Source organism: Zasmidium cellare, assembly GCF_010093935.1.
Source record: "Zasmidium cellare ATCC 36951 unplaced genomic scaffold M409scaffold_42, whole genome shotgun sequence".
Lineage (NCBI taxonomy): Eukaryota > Fungi > Ascomycota > Dothideomycetes > Mycosphaerellales > Mycosphaerellaceae > Zasmidium > Zasmidium cellare.
The window spans coordinates 302,332-318,683 of record NW_022986986.1 but is presented as its reverse complement, the minus strand read 5'-3'; the positions used below and the strand labels follow the sequence as shown (position 1 = coordinate 318,683).

The 16,352-nt window shown below is 54.3% G+C and overlaps 8 protein-coding genes across 8 annotated transcripts; 6 read left to right on the top strand and 2 right to left on the bottom strand.

The window, feature by feature from the left end:
• Nucleotides 1-71: 71 nt before the first annotated feature.
• On the top strand, nt 72-1,442 carry M409DRAFT_69923 (uncharacterized protein; the record flags this gene model as incomplete). Its single annotated transcript, XM_033818497.1, has 2 exons — nt 72-302; nt 357-1,442. 2 exons carry the CDS (start codon nt 72-74, stop codon nt 1,440-1,442), a joined length of 1,317 nt encoding a protein of 438 aa, XP_033662223.1.
• A 1,293-nt stretch (nt 1,443-2,735) lies between these two features.
• M409DRAFT_59325 (uncharacterized protein) lies at nt 2,736-4,556 on the top strand (the record flags this gene model as incomplete). The annotated part of the gene is made up of 2 exons (XM_033814157.1): nt 2,736-2,742; nt 2,806-4,556. The coding sequence occupies 2 exons, from the start codon at nt 2,736-2,738 to the stop codon at nt 4,554-4,556; spliced, it is 1,758 nt and encodes a 585-aa protein (XP_033662222.1).
• Nucleotides 4,557-4,871: 315 nt separating this feature from the next.
• M409DRAFT_28369 (uncharacterized protein) lies at nt 4,872-5,300 on the bottom strand (the record flags this gene model as incomplete). The annotated part of the gene is made up of 2 exons (XM_033809004.1): nt 4,872-5,172; nt 5,233-5,300. The coding sequence occupies 2 exons, from the start codon at nt 5,298-5,300 to the stop codon at nt 4,872-4,874; spliced, it is 369 nt and encodes a 122-aa protein (XP_033662221.1).
• Nucleotides 5,301-5,812: 512 nt separating this feature from the next.
• M409DRAFT_69920 (uncharacterized protein) lies at nt 5,813-9,373 on the top strand (the record flags this gene model as incomplete). The annotated part of the gene is made up of 2 exons (XM_033818496.1): nt 5,813-7,524; nt 7,684-9,373. 2 exons carry the CDS (start codon nt 5,813-5,815, stop codon nt 9,371-9,373), a joined length of 3,402 nt encoding a protein of 1,133 aa, XP_033662220.1.
• Nucleotides 9,374-10,103: 730 nt separating this feature from the next.
• Nucleotides 10,104-11,803, top strand: M409DRAFT_28367 (uncharacterized protein; the record flags this gene model as incomplete). Its single annotated transcript, XM_033809003.1, has 5 exons — nt 10,104-10,325; nt 10,385-10,492; nt 10,551-10,667; nt 10,720-10,753; nt 10,812-11,803. The coding sequence occupies 5 exons, from the start codon at nt 10,104-10,106 to the stop codon at nt 11,801-11,803; spliced, it is 1,473 nt and encodes a 490-aa protein (XP_033662219.1).
• A 169-nt stretch (nt 11,804-11,972) lies between these two features.
• Nucleotides 11,973-12,878, bottom strand: M409DRAFT_59322 (uncharacterized protein; the record flags this gene model as incomplete). The annotated part of the gene is made up of 2 exons (XM_033814156.1): nt 11,973-12,734; nt 12,789-12,878. The coding sequence occupies 2 exons, from the start codon at nt 12,876-12,878 to the stop codon at nt 11,973-11,975; spliced, it is 852 nt and encodes a 283-aa protein (XP_033662218.1).
• Nucleotides 12,879-13,698: 820 nt separating this feature from the next.
• Nucleotides 13,699-15,433, top strand: M409DRAFT_69917 (uncharacterized protein; the record flags this gene model as incomplete). Its single annotated transcript, XM_033818495.1, has 3 exons — nt 13,699-13,773; nt 13,827-15,080; nt 15,131-15,433. The coding sequence occupies 3 exons, from the start codon at nt 13,699-13,701 to the stop codon at nt 15,431-15,433; spliced, it is 1,632 nt and encodes a 543-aa protein (XP_033662217.1).
• A 380-nt stretch (nt 15,434-15,813) lies between these two features.
• On the top strand, nt 15,814-16,338 carry M409DRAFT_59320 (uncharacterized protein; the record flags this gene model as incomplete). The annotated part of the gene is made up of 1 exon (XM_033814155.1): nt 15,814-16,338. One exon carries the CDS (start codon nt 15,814-15,816, stop codon nt 16,336-16,338), a length of 525 nt encoding a protein of 174 aa, XP_033662216.1.
• Between the last annotated feature and the right edge of the window lie 14 nt (nt 16,339-16,352).

Sequence of the window (16,352 nt, the reverse complement as noted above, 5' to 3'; positions counted from 1 at the left end):
GAACCCGCCCGCGACGACTTGACCTGACTGCGACCACTTCGTCCTCTAGTGTCTCACGAACGCGACACAACATGGCCGACGTGGCTCAGAACTCGCAGCGCCAGCCCAAGCCAGCGCCGTCCTCGACTCTGGCTGTTCCCACCCCGAGCCTTGCCATCCCCGATTCCGCCACTCCGGCGCAAAGAGCTCGTCAACATGGCCTGTCCCTAGACACGTTCTCTCCTGTCACGCAGTATGGCAGCTACGAGTTCGATCGCATCATCAAGAGCGGCGAAGTGCACAAGCGGACTCGAAAGACGAAGGTGCGTATGGGGTGGATCATAGACATGCGAGCCTTTGACTAAGACCAGTGGCAGTCCTGGAAACCAATATGGATGGTGCTTCGACCGAACCTGCTATCAATCTACAAAGACAAGGGCGAGGCGAGATTGAAACATCAAATCACCCTGTCTGAGCTTACTGCGGTGGCGCGGCAGAAAGATCCCAAGCGTAGAGACAAGCACATATTCGGATTGTTCTCCCCTTCGCGAAACTACCATTTGGAGGCGTCGTCGGACAAGGAGGCACACGATTGGGTGGAGTCAATACGGAGAGAGGCGAGGATGGATGAGCAAGAGGCGGAAATGTATCTGGCCAGTCCGGGCGGCGCCAATGCTCCCTGGCAGGGGTTTGAACGAAGCATAGACGCCCATATCAGTCCCTCGGCGGATGAACGGGCAGCAGGATACAGCTCTTCAGATGCAGAGGCGTTTGGGCAGTCACAACCACTTCCTAAACGAAGGGACCACGCACGTCGGAGTCCAAACAATCGAGTCACCTCGGGACTGGAATACTCTGGGGCGGAACATGGTTCCTTCTCAGACTTCTCAGATTCTGGAGGTATTGGCGCCACTGCGCGCATGTCTGCTCTGTCACTAGCCAACACCGATCCGCGACCTTCGACAAGCAGCACCCAGACACCGCAAGTAAATTCTGTCTACGGACCAGCACCCACACGACCTTCCATGGGTGCTCGCAACCCAAGTCAAATGTCCGGCATCGGTCTGGGCGGCGAAGAGCGCAAAACACCAACAGCAGCCGACGAAGAGCGGATCATCTACCACGGCTGGATCTACCTCCTGAAGTCGAGATCAGGCGTCCGACAGTGGAAGAAAGTCTGGATGGTCCTCCGGCCCAAACAACTCGCCTTCTACAAGAACGACGAAGAATACACCGCACAACTCATCCTCCCCTTCCCCAGCATCATCGACGTCGTCGAGATCGATCCCATATCCAAAAGCAAAACCGCGTGCATGCAGATCATCAGCGAGGAGCGGAATTATCGCTTCTGTGCTATGGACGAGGAGTCGCTGGCGAAATGGCTGGGTGCTTTCAAGAGCTTGCTGTCGAAGCGAAAGGCGAAGGTGGCTGGTAGTGGTGCAGCTGGCGGCGCTACGACTTGATTGATCAATGACCCCCCAAAATTTATACCCCTTTTTCGCGGACTTTGTGAGGTTGTGTCTTCTTGTCTGTACATATTTGGCGGGAATGTTACGATTACTTAGACCTTGACCTCTTTCGTCTTTTTGAAGCAGGATTTGCCATTCGTGACCAAGCCATCATACTCATCGATTCGTTTGCCCAACGTCGTTCCACAACAATACACCAACCTCCTGGGCCCAAAACTCGTTTTGACAGAGTGATGGATGCTCTCTCTGGCTTACCCATGAAATCGCTGATTGCATTCACCTCAACTCGGCATCAACATTTGCACAGGAGACTCGCGACTTCAATCAATCCTTGAACCATCTCAACATGGCAACCAACGGAGAGTCGGGGCAAGTTCGCACTGTTGTCGAGGTGGAGGAAATGTTTCATGTTGCTCCTGGCGCGTTGGGTAAATTCCTGATTTGAATGTGAGCATCGGCACTGTAGGTGGGCTGCTGAGGATATGATAGAGGTTGGATCTCTTGCGTGCGTTGGGTGGCATGGCCATGCTATGATTGTTGACGCTTTCGCGAAGATCAAGGAGACGTGAAGCGACAAGCATGTAGTCTAACGAGTACTGCTGCAGAGCTTCCCGCCAACGTGTTCAATTGAGATGCACGATTCTGAACATGTTCCTCGAACACTGCGTCCAAGTTGTCTTCCTATTATTGCACTGTGGGGGTTCCGCGAGCTCCACCCTTCGCGTAGACCGTGCCGTGAGATATCTCGTGACACCCCCAACAAAGATCCAAGCACATTTGAGGGTCGCCGCTCACAGAAGACCCCCTGCTACGCTTAGGCTTTCCTCCTGCAGCTGCATAACCCAACCCGCGTATCCGGCAACGGGCTTGCCATTTCGCCCAGCTCCACCACTTCAAAACATCTTCGCTTCGCCGACTCGCAATCTTCCTTTCCAACTGTAGGAAACCCTTTCGCGTTCTAGATGTTCTCTTCGACAAGGACATTCACCGACCCGGATCGCAGCCGAGTCGATGTTTTGCCAGTAATCGGGGCATATCCGAGTTGTGGTTTTGGCAGTGGAGTAGAATGTTCCCCGCGTGTTGCTGCTGCGAGCGAGCCGCGAAGGCGGGGCAAGCTCTTGGGTTCGGTGGAGTTGGGTTGATCAGATGGGCACTTGTGCATTCAGTGTAAATTGGCCGCGTCGGTTCGCTCGAATGTTTCTTCTTCGTTCACTTCCTCTTTTTACTTTCAAGCATTCATCCCTGCGGAGGTCCGTCCCAAATTTGCTTGTCACGAGCAAAGTTGCCATGTCTTGTATGTGCTGTTTCGATGTCCTTTTTCTTGGTGACCAGTGCCATTGACAGTCAATGCTTCCAGCTAAACACTTCATCAATGATCCCACAAAGCTTGTGGACACGGCATGCAGGAGCATAACGTATACGAACCCCAATGTCGCCTTTGACGCCAAAAACAAAGTCCTCTACCTTCGACCCGATGCCGCACCATCTCAAGTCTCGATCGTCTCAGGCGGTGGCTCTGGTCACGAGCCCTCCTTTGGCGCATTCGTTGGACCTGGCATTTTGAGTGGTGCTGTTGCTGGAACGATATTTGCTTCTCCGTCAGCAGAACAAGTTCGAAGAGCTATCTTCAGTCGTGTGGATACGAGCAAAGGCATCTTGGTAGTGGTGATGAACTACACGGGCGATGTGCTCAACTTCGGTATGGCTGTTGAGAAAGCCAAGGCGGCTCAGCTAAATTGCGAAATGGTTGTCATGGGTGATGATGTTGGTGTTGGCAGAGAAAAGGGAGGCAAAGTCGGCCGAAGAGGAATCGCAGGGACGGTCTTGATCCACAAGATTGCAGGTGCGCTGGCAGCTTCGGGTGCGAGCTTGAAAGAGGTGCACAGGGCAGCCCAAGCGGTGGCGGACAACACAGTCTCCATTGGATCATCGTTGAGCCACGTGCATGTTCCAGGTCGGGCCACGGTCGAGGGAGAAGAGGAGCTCAAGCAGGACGAGGTTGAAATCGGTATGGGCATCCATAACGAAGCAGGCGCGTCGAAAGCCAAGGCCGACCTACCCACGCTGGTCAAGACCATGCTGAAGTATTTGCTGGACCAAAATGACAAGGATCGTGCTTTCTTAAACGTGAGCAGCTCAGATGAGACCGTCCTCCTGATTAACAACCTGGGCGGTGTCTCTGTGCTCGAGCTGGGCGGCATCACGACCGAAGTCGTTGTTCAGCTGGAGAAAGATTACGGAATCAAGCCAGTCCGCATCATAGCTGGAACGTTCATGACTTCGCTAAACGGTCTTGGTTTCTCCATCTCGATCCTCAAGGTGGCCGATCTCGGTGTTGGCAAATCGCTGTTGCAGCTGCTGGACGCGCCCTCAGAAGCTGCTGGCTGGGCTGCTGCAATCAGCACGAAGACATGGTCGCAAAAACCATCGCAAAGTCGAGATACAGATGCCGGAATCGGCGGCGGCAACAAACCTTGTGGTTTCCAGTTCGACCCCAAACATGCGACGAAAGCACTGAATGACGCCCTCAATCGTCTGATGAAGGCTGAGCCGGATATCACAAGATATGACACGGTTGTTGGCGACGGTGACTGTGGTATTGGTCTCAAGCGTGGTGCAGAAGGGATCCAGAAATATATCAACGGCGCAAGCGAGCAGTCTGATGCAGCCCTGTATCTGGACAAAGTCATCGATATTGTCGAGAATACGATGGACGGCACGTCCGGCGCGCTATATGCCATCTTCTTGAACGCCCTTGCGTGGGGCCTTCGTCAACAAGGAAATGGAGGAAGCAAGCAAATCACTCCGGATGTGTGGGCTAAGGCCTTGAACACTGCGATGGAGAGCTTGGCCAAGTATACTCCAGCAAAGCCAGGGGATCGGACGTTAGTGGATGCTCTCACGCCGTTCGTCGATCAGCTCAACGCGACTGGAGATGTCCAGAAAGCGGCACAGGCAGCCGATGAAGGATCGAAGAATACGAAAGGAATGAAGGCGAGTCTTGGACGGACGGTATATGTCGGCGGAAGTGGCTTCGAGGAAGTGCCGGATCCAGGTGCGTATGGTCTTGCAGAATTCCTGTCAGGGTTGGCAGATGCTCTAAGATGATCGTTTGGACGGTTGAGTACTTTTGAGTCATTTAGCGACAAGGAAAGCGTGTACGTACTGGACAGCATAATACATGGTTTTCCATTCTTCATCGGCTGTGCCTTTGGTGCTAACTTTTCACTCATTCGTTCGAAGCCGTGAATGCGCCTTGACATAATGTAGTGTTAGCCGTGTTGGCTAAAGGTTATGGAATGATCCATACCAGGATTTCCTCGTTCGTTACATCCCAAAGGCCCTCACCGCTCCTTAACGCCGCCGCATCCAGTATCTCGATGCCTTATCGTCGCCTTGATATCGCAATCTGCTCTACACCGCTCAGCTCAAAAGGACGAGGATGACGCTGTCGCCTCGCAAGAACATCTTGCTGATGAAGCGGTCCTTATTGACCGGTCTGCCCTTCTTGCCGTCGCTCAATCTCGGGATCTCCGTCCACATCTCCTTCACATTCTCCAAGACCATGTTGCAGTGTCGGTCGAACGCCTTGACTCGGCACAAGAGCTTGCGGTTGTTGCGGCAGGAGATGAGGACTTGGGTATGTTGTCGCACAGCGGTTTGGAGGAGGGAGAGTGGGCCAGAAGTGAACTCGTGGGTCTCCAGGAGGGAGATCTCGTACTCTCTGGAATTGAATATGTTAGCATGCGACTTCCTTGGACTCATGATATGCGAAGAGACTGACGTGAGCTCGGCGCGAGGCTTTGCCAGTAGCTCCTGGATCTTGGCGTCTGCTTGATTCGCGTTCGACATGATGAGCTGTGATGTGTGTTTTCGGTGGAGTGGTGGTGATGGTCTCGATGTTTGCTTGTCGCAAAAGTCAAGTTCGGCAGCAAGCGAAGTGCTGGAGTGGCTCGAAAGCACGTGATATGTCACTAGCGCGTCCCGTCCCGACGATCGGGATCGGTTTAGAGTTCAACCTTAACGCGCGACATGAGCGCGAAGCTCGATCTATCTTCCGTCCTGACCTCTTGTCTGCTTCCTCTTCCTCGCAAACAACCACCACACTCCGCATATTGCTTGTCAGAAGCTACCCTCACCTGCCCGAAGCCTCACTACTCACCACTGTCACCTGACAACTGTTTAAGCCGGCATTTGATCCAGTCATCCGCGTCCTCATCCCGCCGACCTGCCCGCCGTCTGGACAAACACCTCCACAGTATGCTGTAGCACGCCGCAGTCCTCAGCCCGACAGACAGGAGTCTATAAAGGCTTCCGCTGTTCGAGTTCAAACTTAAACCTTTACACCAACCTCGAACGACGCCATGGATTTTGGCGATGGCGGCGATGGCGGCTCGCTCGAAGGCATACCCACGCGTCCCATGCGGGTCAAGGTCCTCTACACCTTCGATGCTGAGAATAAGACACAATGCTTGGCACGTCTTCAGGATACTATGAACATCCCCGTTGTGGCGGTCGACGAACAGTCTCAAGTCGGTGTAATAGACTTGCAGCAGTGCATCCAGGCTATGCTATCCGCGTCTCCCGAGATCCTGTCGAAACTTGAGACTGGCGACTTCACTGTCTACAACTTCGACTTCACAGAACACGATGCCCCTCTCGTCGGCCAGGGCAGGCTATCGTCGCTCCTCGACGGATCTAGTGGTCAGGGAAAGACGAACATCATCGGACGCGTTTGCAAGAATATCCAAGCTTTGTTCAGCGGTGGTGTCAAGGAGATTCTGGAAGTCAAATTCAGGTTGACACCGCTGTCAAGACCGTCCCAAGGAGAGTACGGAAGGAGTACGGAAGCCTTGCGAAGCAGTAGTCCTGCAACGTCTTCAGGCTTCGATCCAAACGCATGGAACGGTGCAATGCAGCAAAACAAGGTTACGCAGCAGTCGAACGATTACTTCAACTTTGATGCGATGGCTACTGGTGGCGACGATGGAGCAGTGTTGCTGGAAGACATGTTCGGCATGGCATCCGGCGCCACAGGGGATGTCAGCGGAATTCAGCAGCCAAGTGGTGTGGGAGTCCCAGAGACCCCGACAGACTCAGTCTTCGCATACAACCCCGCCTTTTCCGCCCAATCTCACAGCGCCCCAGGCAGCCGAGCTGGAAGCCCAATAATGCGTCCTGGATCCAGCACTCACAACGAGCAAATACGTCATCACAGCTTCTCTACACAACCTCCAAACTTCGCGGATCAAAATCGGCCCGGTTCACGTGCAAGTGTGCGAAGTGAAACTAACACCTCGCGGCAGCCTTACCCCTTTCCACCACAACCCCAACAACAGCACATCCAACCCCAGAATGAAGTACACTACAATGAAGACGGTCAACCACGCAAGCGCGCAAAGGTCATCCAAACTGATTGGCGCGGCAAATCGTCTTTTGGTAGCAAGTCAGCAGACCTTCGCGTTACTGCCGCGACAGCCTCATCAATGCACATGCACCGACCCATTGCAAAGCGATCTACTGGACCAGGAGCTGACTTGGAACCTCCACCTCGTGTGCCAACGCCTGTGCCCCAGCGCACTCTCCATCCACGCCAACGCTCACTCCAACCGGTCCCGCAGCGAAGCATGCTGAGACAGGCATCGATGGCAGACTCTGACTTTGGCTCGGATATTGAGCCGTTTTCCGATACTATGACCTCTCCTGAAGGTAGCTCTCCAGCAAATAGCATCACTGCAGATGGTACCCCTATGGACATCCCATCGTCGCCGCCTCTTGTACCTGGCTTCAATCAACCTGCTCCAAGTAGCCCTGGCTTGCCGACTTTGCCGCCTGCTCGAATGGCTGATAGTGGATACATGAGTGAGCGTGGGTTCAACAGCGGCAACGTGATGGAGAGCTTGGAAGATGATGAAAACCGCAGCCCAGATGCGGATGACATGGAGGTGGCTGCTCATTATAGATCACGCCATCACCGACAAGAGGCCTTCTTTAAGACGGAAGGATCCGTAGCGGGTGATTTGCCTTATTCTATGGACGGTCTGCCCCAGAGCGATATCGACGCCAAAAGCCACGGGTACGTTGACAACCAAATGATGCAAGAGCTCTTCGGAGAGCTCGATGACTCTGAATCAGAACGTGACTAATGGCCTGTCAGTCACAACGCAAGCACCGTCTCTGGCATTCAGAGCGCGGGTGGGTCTCAATTGCCATCTGCAACTCCACCTTGGGACAGCCAAACGCCTCAGCCAGATGCGAATGCATCAAGACGTGGTTCTCTTGCGTTGCCGTTCAAACCACCACCACGAGCGAGCTCTCAAGCCCAAGTCTCCAAAGCACCAGCGAAACCACCAAGGCAACCACTTCACCGATCCCACACGACTTCGAATGCTTCTGAAGCTGGCTCACCTGCCCCTAGCGACACTGAAGGCAAGCCTCGAGGCGCCTATCGGCAAGGGCCTCGTCGAAAAATCATCGAGCAGCGCCTCCAGGAGTCGATCGCTCGTGGTGAGTCGCCTGTATTTTGCGTACACTGTGGTGCCATTGAGACACCCACATGGCGCAAGATGTACGTCAAGGAAGTCGATGGGAAGCCTGGCCCACTGGACGAAGTTGAGGGCGAGGGCGAGACCATCGGCATCGAGAACATGGAGAAGGATGAAGATGGCGAAGTCATCAAATTCCGCATTCGCAAGAGCGTCAAGGCTAAACAAGATTCCGAATTCGTCGCCGGCTTCGAGCAGGTGATTGTCTGCAATCCATGTGGCCTCTGGTTCAAGAAATTCCGAAGCATGCGTCCCTCAGATCGATGGCACCGAAAGCCGTCTGCAAGGAAGTCCAGAAAGCCAAAGGGCGATGACAACCTCGCAACAGACGGGGCGGAGCCGCAATCAGAAGCTTTCTTCACAGATCAAATTGCTCCAGAGGACGCGGTTGAAGATAGCAATTCGGCCGACGACACTCAGAAGGATAACACTACTCTATCTCAGCGCAATTTGGCCCCACTACGACCACGTGCCAACAGCGTACAGCCGCAGCCAGCGCGCAGAACGAGTGACAACATCAACGCTGGCCAGGTACGACGGAATGCCGCGATGAGTAGGGACGTTCAGTCCAGCCCTGTCCGAACACAAGGTTCACAAGACAGTCCGATCGAGCTCGATCTGACTCCTCAACCAACTCGACGACTCCTCTTTCCTTCGCCGCGGCAGGCAGGTGAAACGAAGAGCCTTGAAGATGGTGCCAACCGCGGGTCGGCTTCTCCCAAAGCCAATGCTTCTGGTGAGAAACCTTCTCTGAAGGTTGTCGGAGTTGTTGAAGAGACCACTGTTAACGTTAATGTCTTTGAGGCTTTCACTTCAGACAAGGAGAATATGGCACCACCTCTCAACGATACCGATGATCTCTCACACCTGTTCGAGGGCTCGCCTGGCGCCCTTTTCAAGACACCGCTTCGCAAAACGCCTTCGAAGAATGCGTTCAACCCTACCAACGACCTGTTGAAGACGCCAACACAATCGAGCCGCAAGCGAAAGCCGTTAACGCCCAGCCAGAATGCTGCCAACAATGCAGACATGAACGGCGAAAGTCTCCTGACTTCGCCATCTCAATCGCGATACTTTTTACGCTCGACGCCCAGCAGGCTGGAGAGAACACCCGGCGGCCGCAGCGTCAGCGGTGGCAACCAGCTACCAGGCGACGGTATCTCTCCATTCTCTCGACATATCGCCCAGATGTTGAGTGACGCCAACGGCATGGGCGAAGCGTTCACCAGTCCCAGCCGACAGTACGACTTCAGCGACATGCCCACCTTCACGACGCCGGGGCGAGACCAGGTGGATTGGAAAGGACTGGACGAGATCTTGAATAGTGACTTTGCTAATTACGATGAAAACGGTGGACATGTGGACGGCCAGCAGTCCTAGGCAGGCAGCCTTTTGGTGTGGGTGAAGTTCACGAGACACACGAACATAGTTAAAGAGGCGGTCAGCAGTCGACACACAATGATACCCATTCTTCGATGACAACGAGCATCGCGATTACCATCCCATTCTCTCCGTCAGACCGAAGTATTGGCGTCCCTTCCTGGACGAGACGTTCCATCTGAAGGATCATAGTCCCGGTGTGGAGGAGCGCTCGCACGCGGGCGACTTTCGCTCTTCCACTTCTCAGTGTCGTCTAGGCATCTTCTTCTTCATCCTTCTCCGCCCAGTTGAGCGATACTGATGCAACCTGTTGCGCCGCATGCAGGTCGACTCGATAAACTTGTCGTATTGCGGGTAGACGGGATGGTTGACGGCGAGGAGTAAACGGCACGCGCTCCGGTGGTAGGTCAGGTATGTACGGTATATGGGCTCCTTGTCTTTCTTTCCTAAGTATCAACATTAGCGTGTCCATCCATCAGCTGCAAGAATGCGTTCGTCGATCGCCTTACTCTCTTTCCTGGACATCATCACTGCCGCAGCCGTCCCGCAATGGCCCCCTGGTGGCGGATGGGGATGGGGAGGAGGACATGGAGGCCAAGGACAACCTATCTCCACGACAGTTGATCTAGGATACTCCAAGTACGAGGGTGTAGCCCTGGAGGGCTCTGGAGTCAATCAATACCGTACGTCCTCATCATCCCCTCTCACAACATTCTTGACTGACCCCTTAATGGTTGGCATGCGCTTCGCCGCACCACCCGTAGGAGACCTTCGCTTCCGCGCCCCAAGAGACCCTCCTCGAACGAACGGAACACAGTCAGCTGCTCAGTTCCGGGCGACTTGTCTAGGCTCCTACGTTGGGTTTGGCCTCGAAGATCCGCAGGAGGATTGTTTGTTTGTGAATGTGTTTACGCCGTCGAATGCTACGACAAACTCTAAGTTGCCGGTTTGGGTAAGTGAGATGGATGTACGAAGGGTGTTTGAGGACTGTGCTGACTTTGTGGTGGGTAGTTCTATATCCAGGGAGGAGGGTATTCGGGGAACACGAATGCGAATTATAATGGGACGGAGGTTGTGATGAAGTCGGGGTATGGGGTGATTTTGGTTAATATGAACTACGTGAGTCGGTTTCCATCGATTGAGGATGGATGTAGAGGATGATAGTGATTTAATGCAGCGCGTGGGAGCCTTTGGTTTCCTGGCAAGTGAAAAGGTTCGAAGGGATGGTGATCTGAACGTTGGTCTGCTGGATCAGAGGAAGGCTATGCAGTGGGTGCAAAAATACATTCATCTGGTGAGTCTACAGGACTAGAAGTCTCAAGAGTCAAGTCGATTGATATGTCCAGTTTGGCGGCGACCCTAACCATGTCGTGATTCACGGTAAATCCCCCCAACCCAACCTCATCGACAAGGCTGCAACTAAGACCACCACCACCAGGAGCAAGTGCCGGCGCCGGCTCCATCGCCTACCACCTGACAGCCTACAACGGCCGCAACGAAAACCTCTTCGCCGGCGCCATCAGCGAAAGCACCTTCTTCCCCACGCACCGCACCGTCCCCGAAATGGAATTCCAATTCGCCCGCTTCGCCCACAACGTCTCCTGCCCCAACGACGCCAACGTAATGCCCTGCCTGCGCTCCAAAGACCTCGCCACCCTCCAATCCGCAGACTACTACCAACCCTTCCCCGGCCGCCAAAACGCCCCAGATTGGTACTTCCTCCCGGTGGTCGACGGAACTTTCTCCCCGGACTTGCTCTACAACCTTCTCGCGCAGGGCCGCTTCGTCAAAGTCCCCCTCCTCACAGGCCACGACACCGACGAGGGAAACGGCTTTGCCGCCAACGCCGCCACGAATGCCGATTTCCTCTCCTTCCTGCTGGACAACTACCCCAACCTGACCCCCGCCCAAATCGGCCGTATCAACGCAACCTACCCCCTCCTCCCGCCCCTGCCCCTCCACGCCGAATGGTTCCCCTCCGCCGCCGCAGCCTACGGCGACTCGACCTTCAAATGCCCCTCCAACTACCTCGCCTCGACCATGTCCGCCTACTTCTCCCCTAACCGAGTCTGGAACTACCACTACAACGTCCTCGACCTCACCGACCAAGCCTTCGGCTCAGCCGTCCCGCACACGGCGGAAACGCCGGCCATTTTCGGGCCGGGGAGTGTCGATTGTGGGGATTGTTCGTATACGACGTATAATGCTCCGATTGTGCCGGTTGTGATGAGTTACTTCATTTCTTTTGTGAGGGATTTGGATCCGAATCCGGGGAGGTTGGAGGGGAGTCCGTATTGGGGGAGTTTTGGGAGGGGAGCGGGGCGGAGGTTGAGGGTTGAGATTAATGGGACGGGGATGGAGGGGGTCGGAGAGGATCAGAGGAGGAAGTGTGAGATGTGGAGGGGGTTTGCGCAGACGATGGAGCAGTAGATGTAGGTTTCATCGATTACAATACTCGTTTCAATTTCTGACAGAAGTCCGTCTCTGGGTATCAAACTATTTCGAACAGCAAGAGATAGCACGCCAAACGCCCAGCGCTTGATGTATCTCCCGAAAACCAATGGCCTTCGTGTCGATTCAAAACAATCTCAATCTCAAATTATCGCCGCACTTGACCCGTCTCCTGACGACGAGCCTCCCGCATCTCATTCTGTGGTCTTTGCTCTCGCCTGCTACCCTGCTTGACGCTAGAGAACCACCCGCCTCCGCCTCGCCGATCTTCAGGAGCTCGCGTGGGTCTGGGTTCTTGTACACGACCGGAGGCCTGACGTTCGGCAGCACGGATGCGTTCTTCTTCCTCATCGCTGAAGTCTTCGAATGCAGTGGCAGGTGGTGGGTCTTGAGGTGCGTAGATGCCCGATTGTCGGTTTTGTCGACGCTTCTCCTTATCTACACCAACGAGGTCTCGCTCGTCTGGATGCAAGTTCCTAGGCTTGTACTTCTTGTCGAGCGTGACTTCCAGTAGGCGAAGGTTCTTGGTGTTGCACTTGAATGCCGCGTCTGCCAGGTCGCCAATGAGGGGAACCAGCCCAACAATGAAGTCCAGGGCGATGTTGATCAACATACGCAGCTTGATCGAGTTGTCCAGCCCTCCTTCGACTTGCATTGCCTTTTTCATGACCAGCAGAGCGAAGAACACCCCAATACCGTCCCCGGCCACTGGAATAAGTCCAATCACGGCCTCCCACCCGAATCGTATGCCCAAGAAGTTGAAGAGACACATGTCGAGGCGGTAGGCTTTGCGACGGACAGAGGCGAGTATCATGGCGTCGTGCTCGGGGATGTAGGCTGGAATCTGCTTCTTGACTTTCTTGAGCTTGCCAGGTCGCTTGGGATCTTCGACCATGGCAAAGTACGGATCCTGTAGGAACCTGTCAGTTGCGTTGGCTTCAAAGGTACGGCATTTGGGACTCACATCGCCGGTCTCGACTTTCTTTCCTTCGTACCCCTTCATCTGTTTCTTGAGGAACTTGTTCGCTGCATACTTTCCAACGACCTGCGCCATTTCTGCTGAGTTGCCGAGTTGATAGTTTTTGTGATGGAGGGGGATCCAGCAAGATAGACGGTGGCAGCAAGCGTATATAAGCAAACAGCGTGCTATTGAATGCGGTCAATTGATTGGAATCTGGCACGCGCGTGCCACTTGGGCCTGAAACGTCTCAGCAAGCGCGACGGCAGGATTGCAAGAATAGATGGCCGAGCGCCTGAGATTTCAGAAAAGCGCGGTGCGGTCTGAAGCAGTTTGTTTGGGTGAGGGGTGATTGAACAGGCGGCGGGTGTGGCCAGTAAACAAATGGATTTTATATTTCCTGCGTCGCATGGGATCGACGGGCAGGTGCGACATCTTGTTTCCAAGCTTCTTCATCCCTCCGTCATCGATGCGGAATGCCATTGGCGCATCGATCTCGCTCTCTAGCCACAGTGGCGGTGCTCGTGTCAAGAAAGGGATGGAGGGAAAGTCAATCGATGGGTGAGGCGCCGGGTGGGTGAAGGCCGTGTGGCTGTGTGCAGCTCCAGACCGCGGGCTCAGCTGTCCTGCTGCTGTAGGAGGTATCATACGTGTCCGGGTCATGTGCTCTCGCTCCCGAATTGCATTGCTGTAGCATTGCGGAAGTCATCGGCGTTGGCGTGGAGGGTAATCGAAGAAGAACGATGTCTGCGGTGAGAGTGTGCTGAACGGAGCCTTCTCCTTGAGTCTCCTGTCGCTGCCGGCACTAGCCGCGCAAGCTGACCACAGCTTGCGACTGCATCTCTGGGCGCCGCCTGCACTCCAACCTCCTGGACACTGAACCCGCACATCTGGAAGAGTAGCGATATTACTGGACATGAAGGCATGGGTGCAGCTGGCCGTGCTGCTGCTATGGCAGCTCATCGGTGTGCATGCGGTGGAGATGCAGATTGTACGTTGCGGAACAGCTGGAACACCAGGCATACATGCTAAGATCGTCAACAGGACCAGAAGGAGAGCAATCGACAAATATGTTCCGGAATGTACTCGCGGAAATCATGGGGCGGCGAGATCGATCCCTTCATCCTCGTCAAGTTCGTCAAGCCCAACGACCTGCCCGAGAACGAAGACCCGATTGTCAGCTTGGTAATCTTCGAGTGGAGGGATAGACCTCTTATCGGGAACGAGGACGACCCTGCGGATCCACAATACCTGTGCGATGAAGGTGCCAAGAGCAAAGGCCTGTGTTCGGACGGCGATCTGGGCAAGTTCGTGATCGCGTCGAATGCGACTGAGAAGTCCAAATCCCTCATCCGGACGGAAGCGATTCATTTGAAAGAGCCTGGTGCAATCAACTACCCGGTCAAGCGGACTGGGTACTACTGCGTGAGCACAGCCGCTTATGCGCAGGACGTGTTCCCATATACCGGAGTGGTCGAGTTCAGGAATGCGTTTGGTGAGCTTCCTGCTGCTCAGATCGCCAAGCTTCCATTCTATGCGGCTATCACTATAGTCTACGCTTTCGTAGCCATGGGATGGGGTGTGTTGTACTGGATGAACCGACGGGACATCTTGCCGGTCCAGAACTACATCACCGCGATTCTGGTCTTCCTGGTGATTGAAATGTTCATGACCTGGTTGTTCTACGACTACCAGAACCGACACGGACTGAACGCTGGAGCAAAGGCGCTGCTTGTGGTGGTCTCAATCTTGAGCGCAGCAAGAAACAGCTTCTCCTTCTTCCTGTTGCTTATTGTCTGCATGGGCTACGGTGTGGTCAAGCCAACGCTGGGCAAGACCATGTGGTATGTACGAGCGCTGGCTATCACTCACTTCGTCTTTGGAGTTGTCTACGCCATCGCATCTCTGGCAGTCACGCCAGAGAATGCGGGACCTCTGGTACTGCTGGTCGTCCTCCCCCTCGCGGGAACCTTGACAGGCTTCTATATCTGGACGCTTAACAGCCTCAACTACACCATGAAGGATCTCATGGAGCGAAAGCAGACCATCAAGGCGGCGATGTACCGGAAGCTATGGTGGTGCATCCTGATCAGCATTGTTGTCATTTTTGTATTCTTCTTCGTCAACAGCTGGACGTTTGCCGGACAGAGCGGAACAGACTTTGTACCCAACCACTGGCAGAGCAGGTGGTTCATCTTGGATGGATGGTTGAACTTGGTCTACTTTTTCGATGTTGCGTTTATTGCGTACGTCTGGCGGCCGACGCCGAACAACAGGAGATTCGCCATGTCTGATGAGGTTCGTCTTAAACATCCTCTCGCGAACCCTCTTACTGACAGCTCTTTCAGATTGCCCAAGATGATGACGGGTTCGAGATCGCCTCCATTCGAGACTCGATGGACATGGACGACGATCTTGAAACTGGTGGACTTGGTGGCAGCAAGGCTCCACCGCGCTACGACGGGCCACGAGAAGGCTCGGGCTCTTCAGCAAACAGAGACGCGTCTCCTCTGCCTGCCCCGATACCGACCAAACCCACGCCTCTCCCACGAGAGTCGCTCGATGGCGAAACCATCTTCGCGGTTGAAGGCTCCGACGACGAGGATGATGAAATTGGCGAGAGCAAGCGGCTGACTGGAAAGTCTGATTGAATGTATTACTAAAGATAGCGTGAAAGCGGTTGTACTCCATTTATTAAAAACCAACTTTTGCACGGTGGCTTTCTACATGTCTCATATTCATTGTGTAGAACTTTTCTCAGAGAGCCGAGCAGACAACCGCGGACAAGATCTACGGGATTGGACAATGTACATTGTCATGGTAAAGCGTTTGCCTTCCTTACTTGCATTATCCTTGTGTCTCGAGGAGAGAGGTCCTTCTTTATCCCCATGCACTTCCAGCCCCTTCGAATCACCACGGTCTCTGTCCAGCATATCACATAAACACAACGCATCCCTCTCACACTCCATGCCCTCTACCCTTTCCCCCCAAATCTCCCTCGCACCCACCTTAGAAGAAGAAAATCCTCAACATGTCATCAACACACTTCATCCCCAAAATCCCCCCCTCAATCCACAACCCCACCCAAACCCCCACCCTCCTCTACTTCCTCGCAAAACACCACACCAACGAAGAAATCTTCATCGGCCTCATCGCCCTGGAAGAACGATACACTCCCGTCCGCTGCGTCGATGATGTGTTTAACGAGATTCGGGATTCGATTCGGGCGGTTGCGAGAGGGGAGGGGAGGACGGACGATGAGATGGCAAATGATTTGTTGAAAGCACAGAGCGAGAATGGGGTTATTTTGAGGAACAGGGAGCAGGTGAAGGGGGATCGGTTTGGGAGGATGGGGAGGAGGGGGACGTCTGCGAATGAGCAGAGGGGGGTTGCGTGGGGGATTCTGGGGGAGTGTAGGGGTCTTGAGGGGCGGGGTGGTGTTGAGCAGCGAGGGGACGTAGAGATGAAGCCGACCGTAGATGTTCAGCAGGCGCCATGTCGAGATGCAGGGAAGTCGATCCGTGAGAGGATGTCATTGAAGCATATCTTGAAGTGATCGCGCAGTCTTTT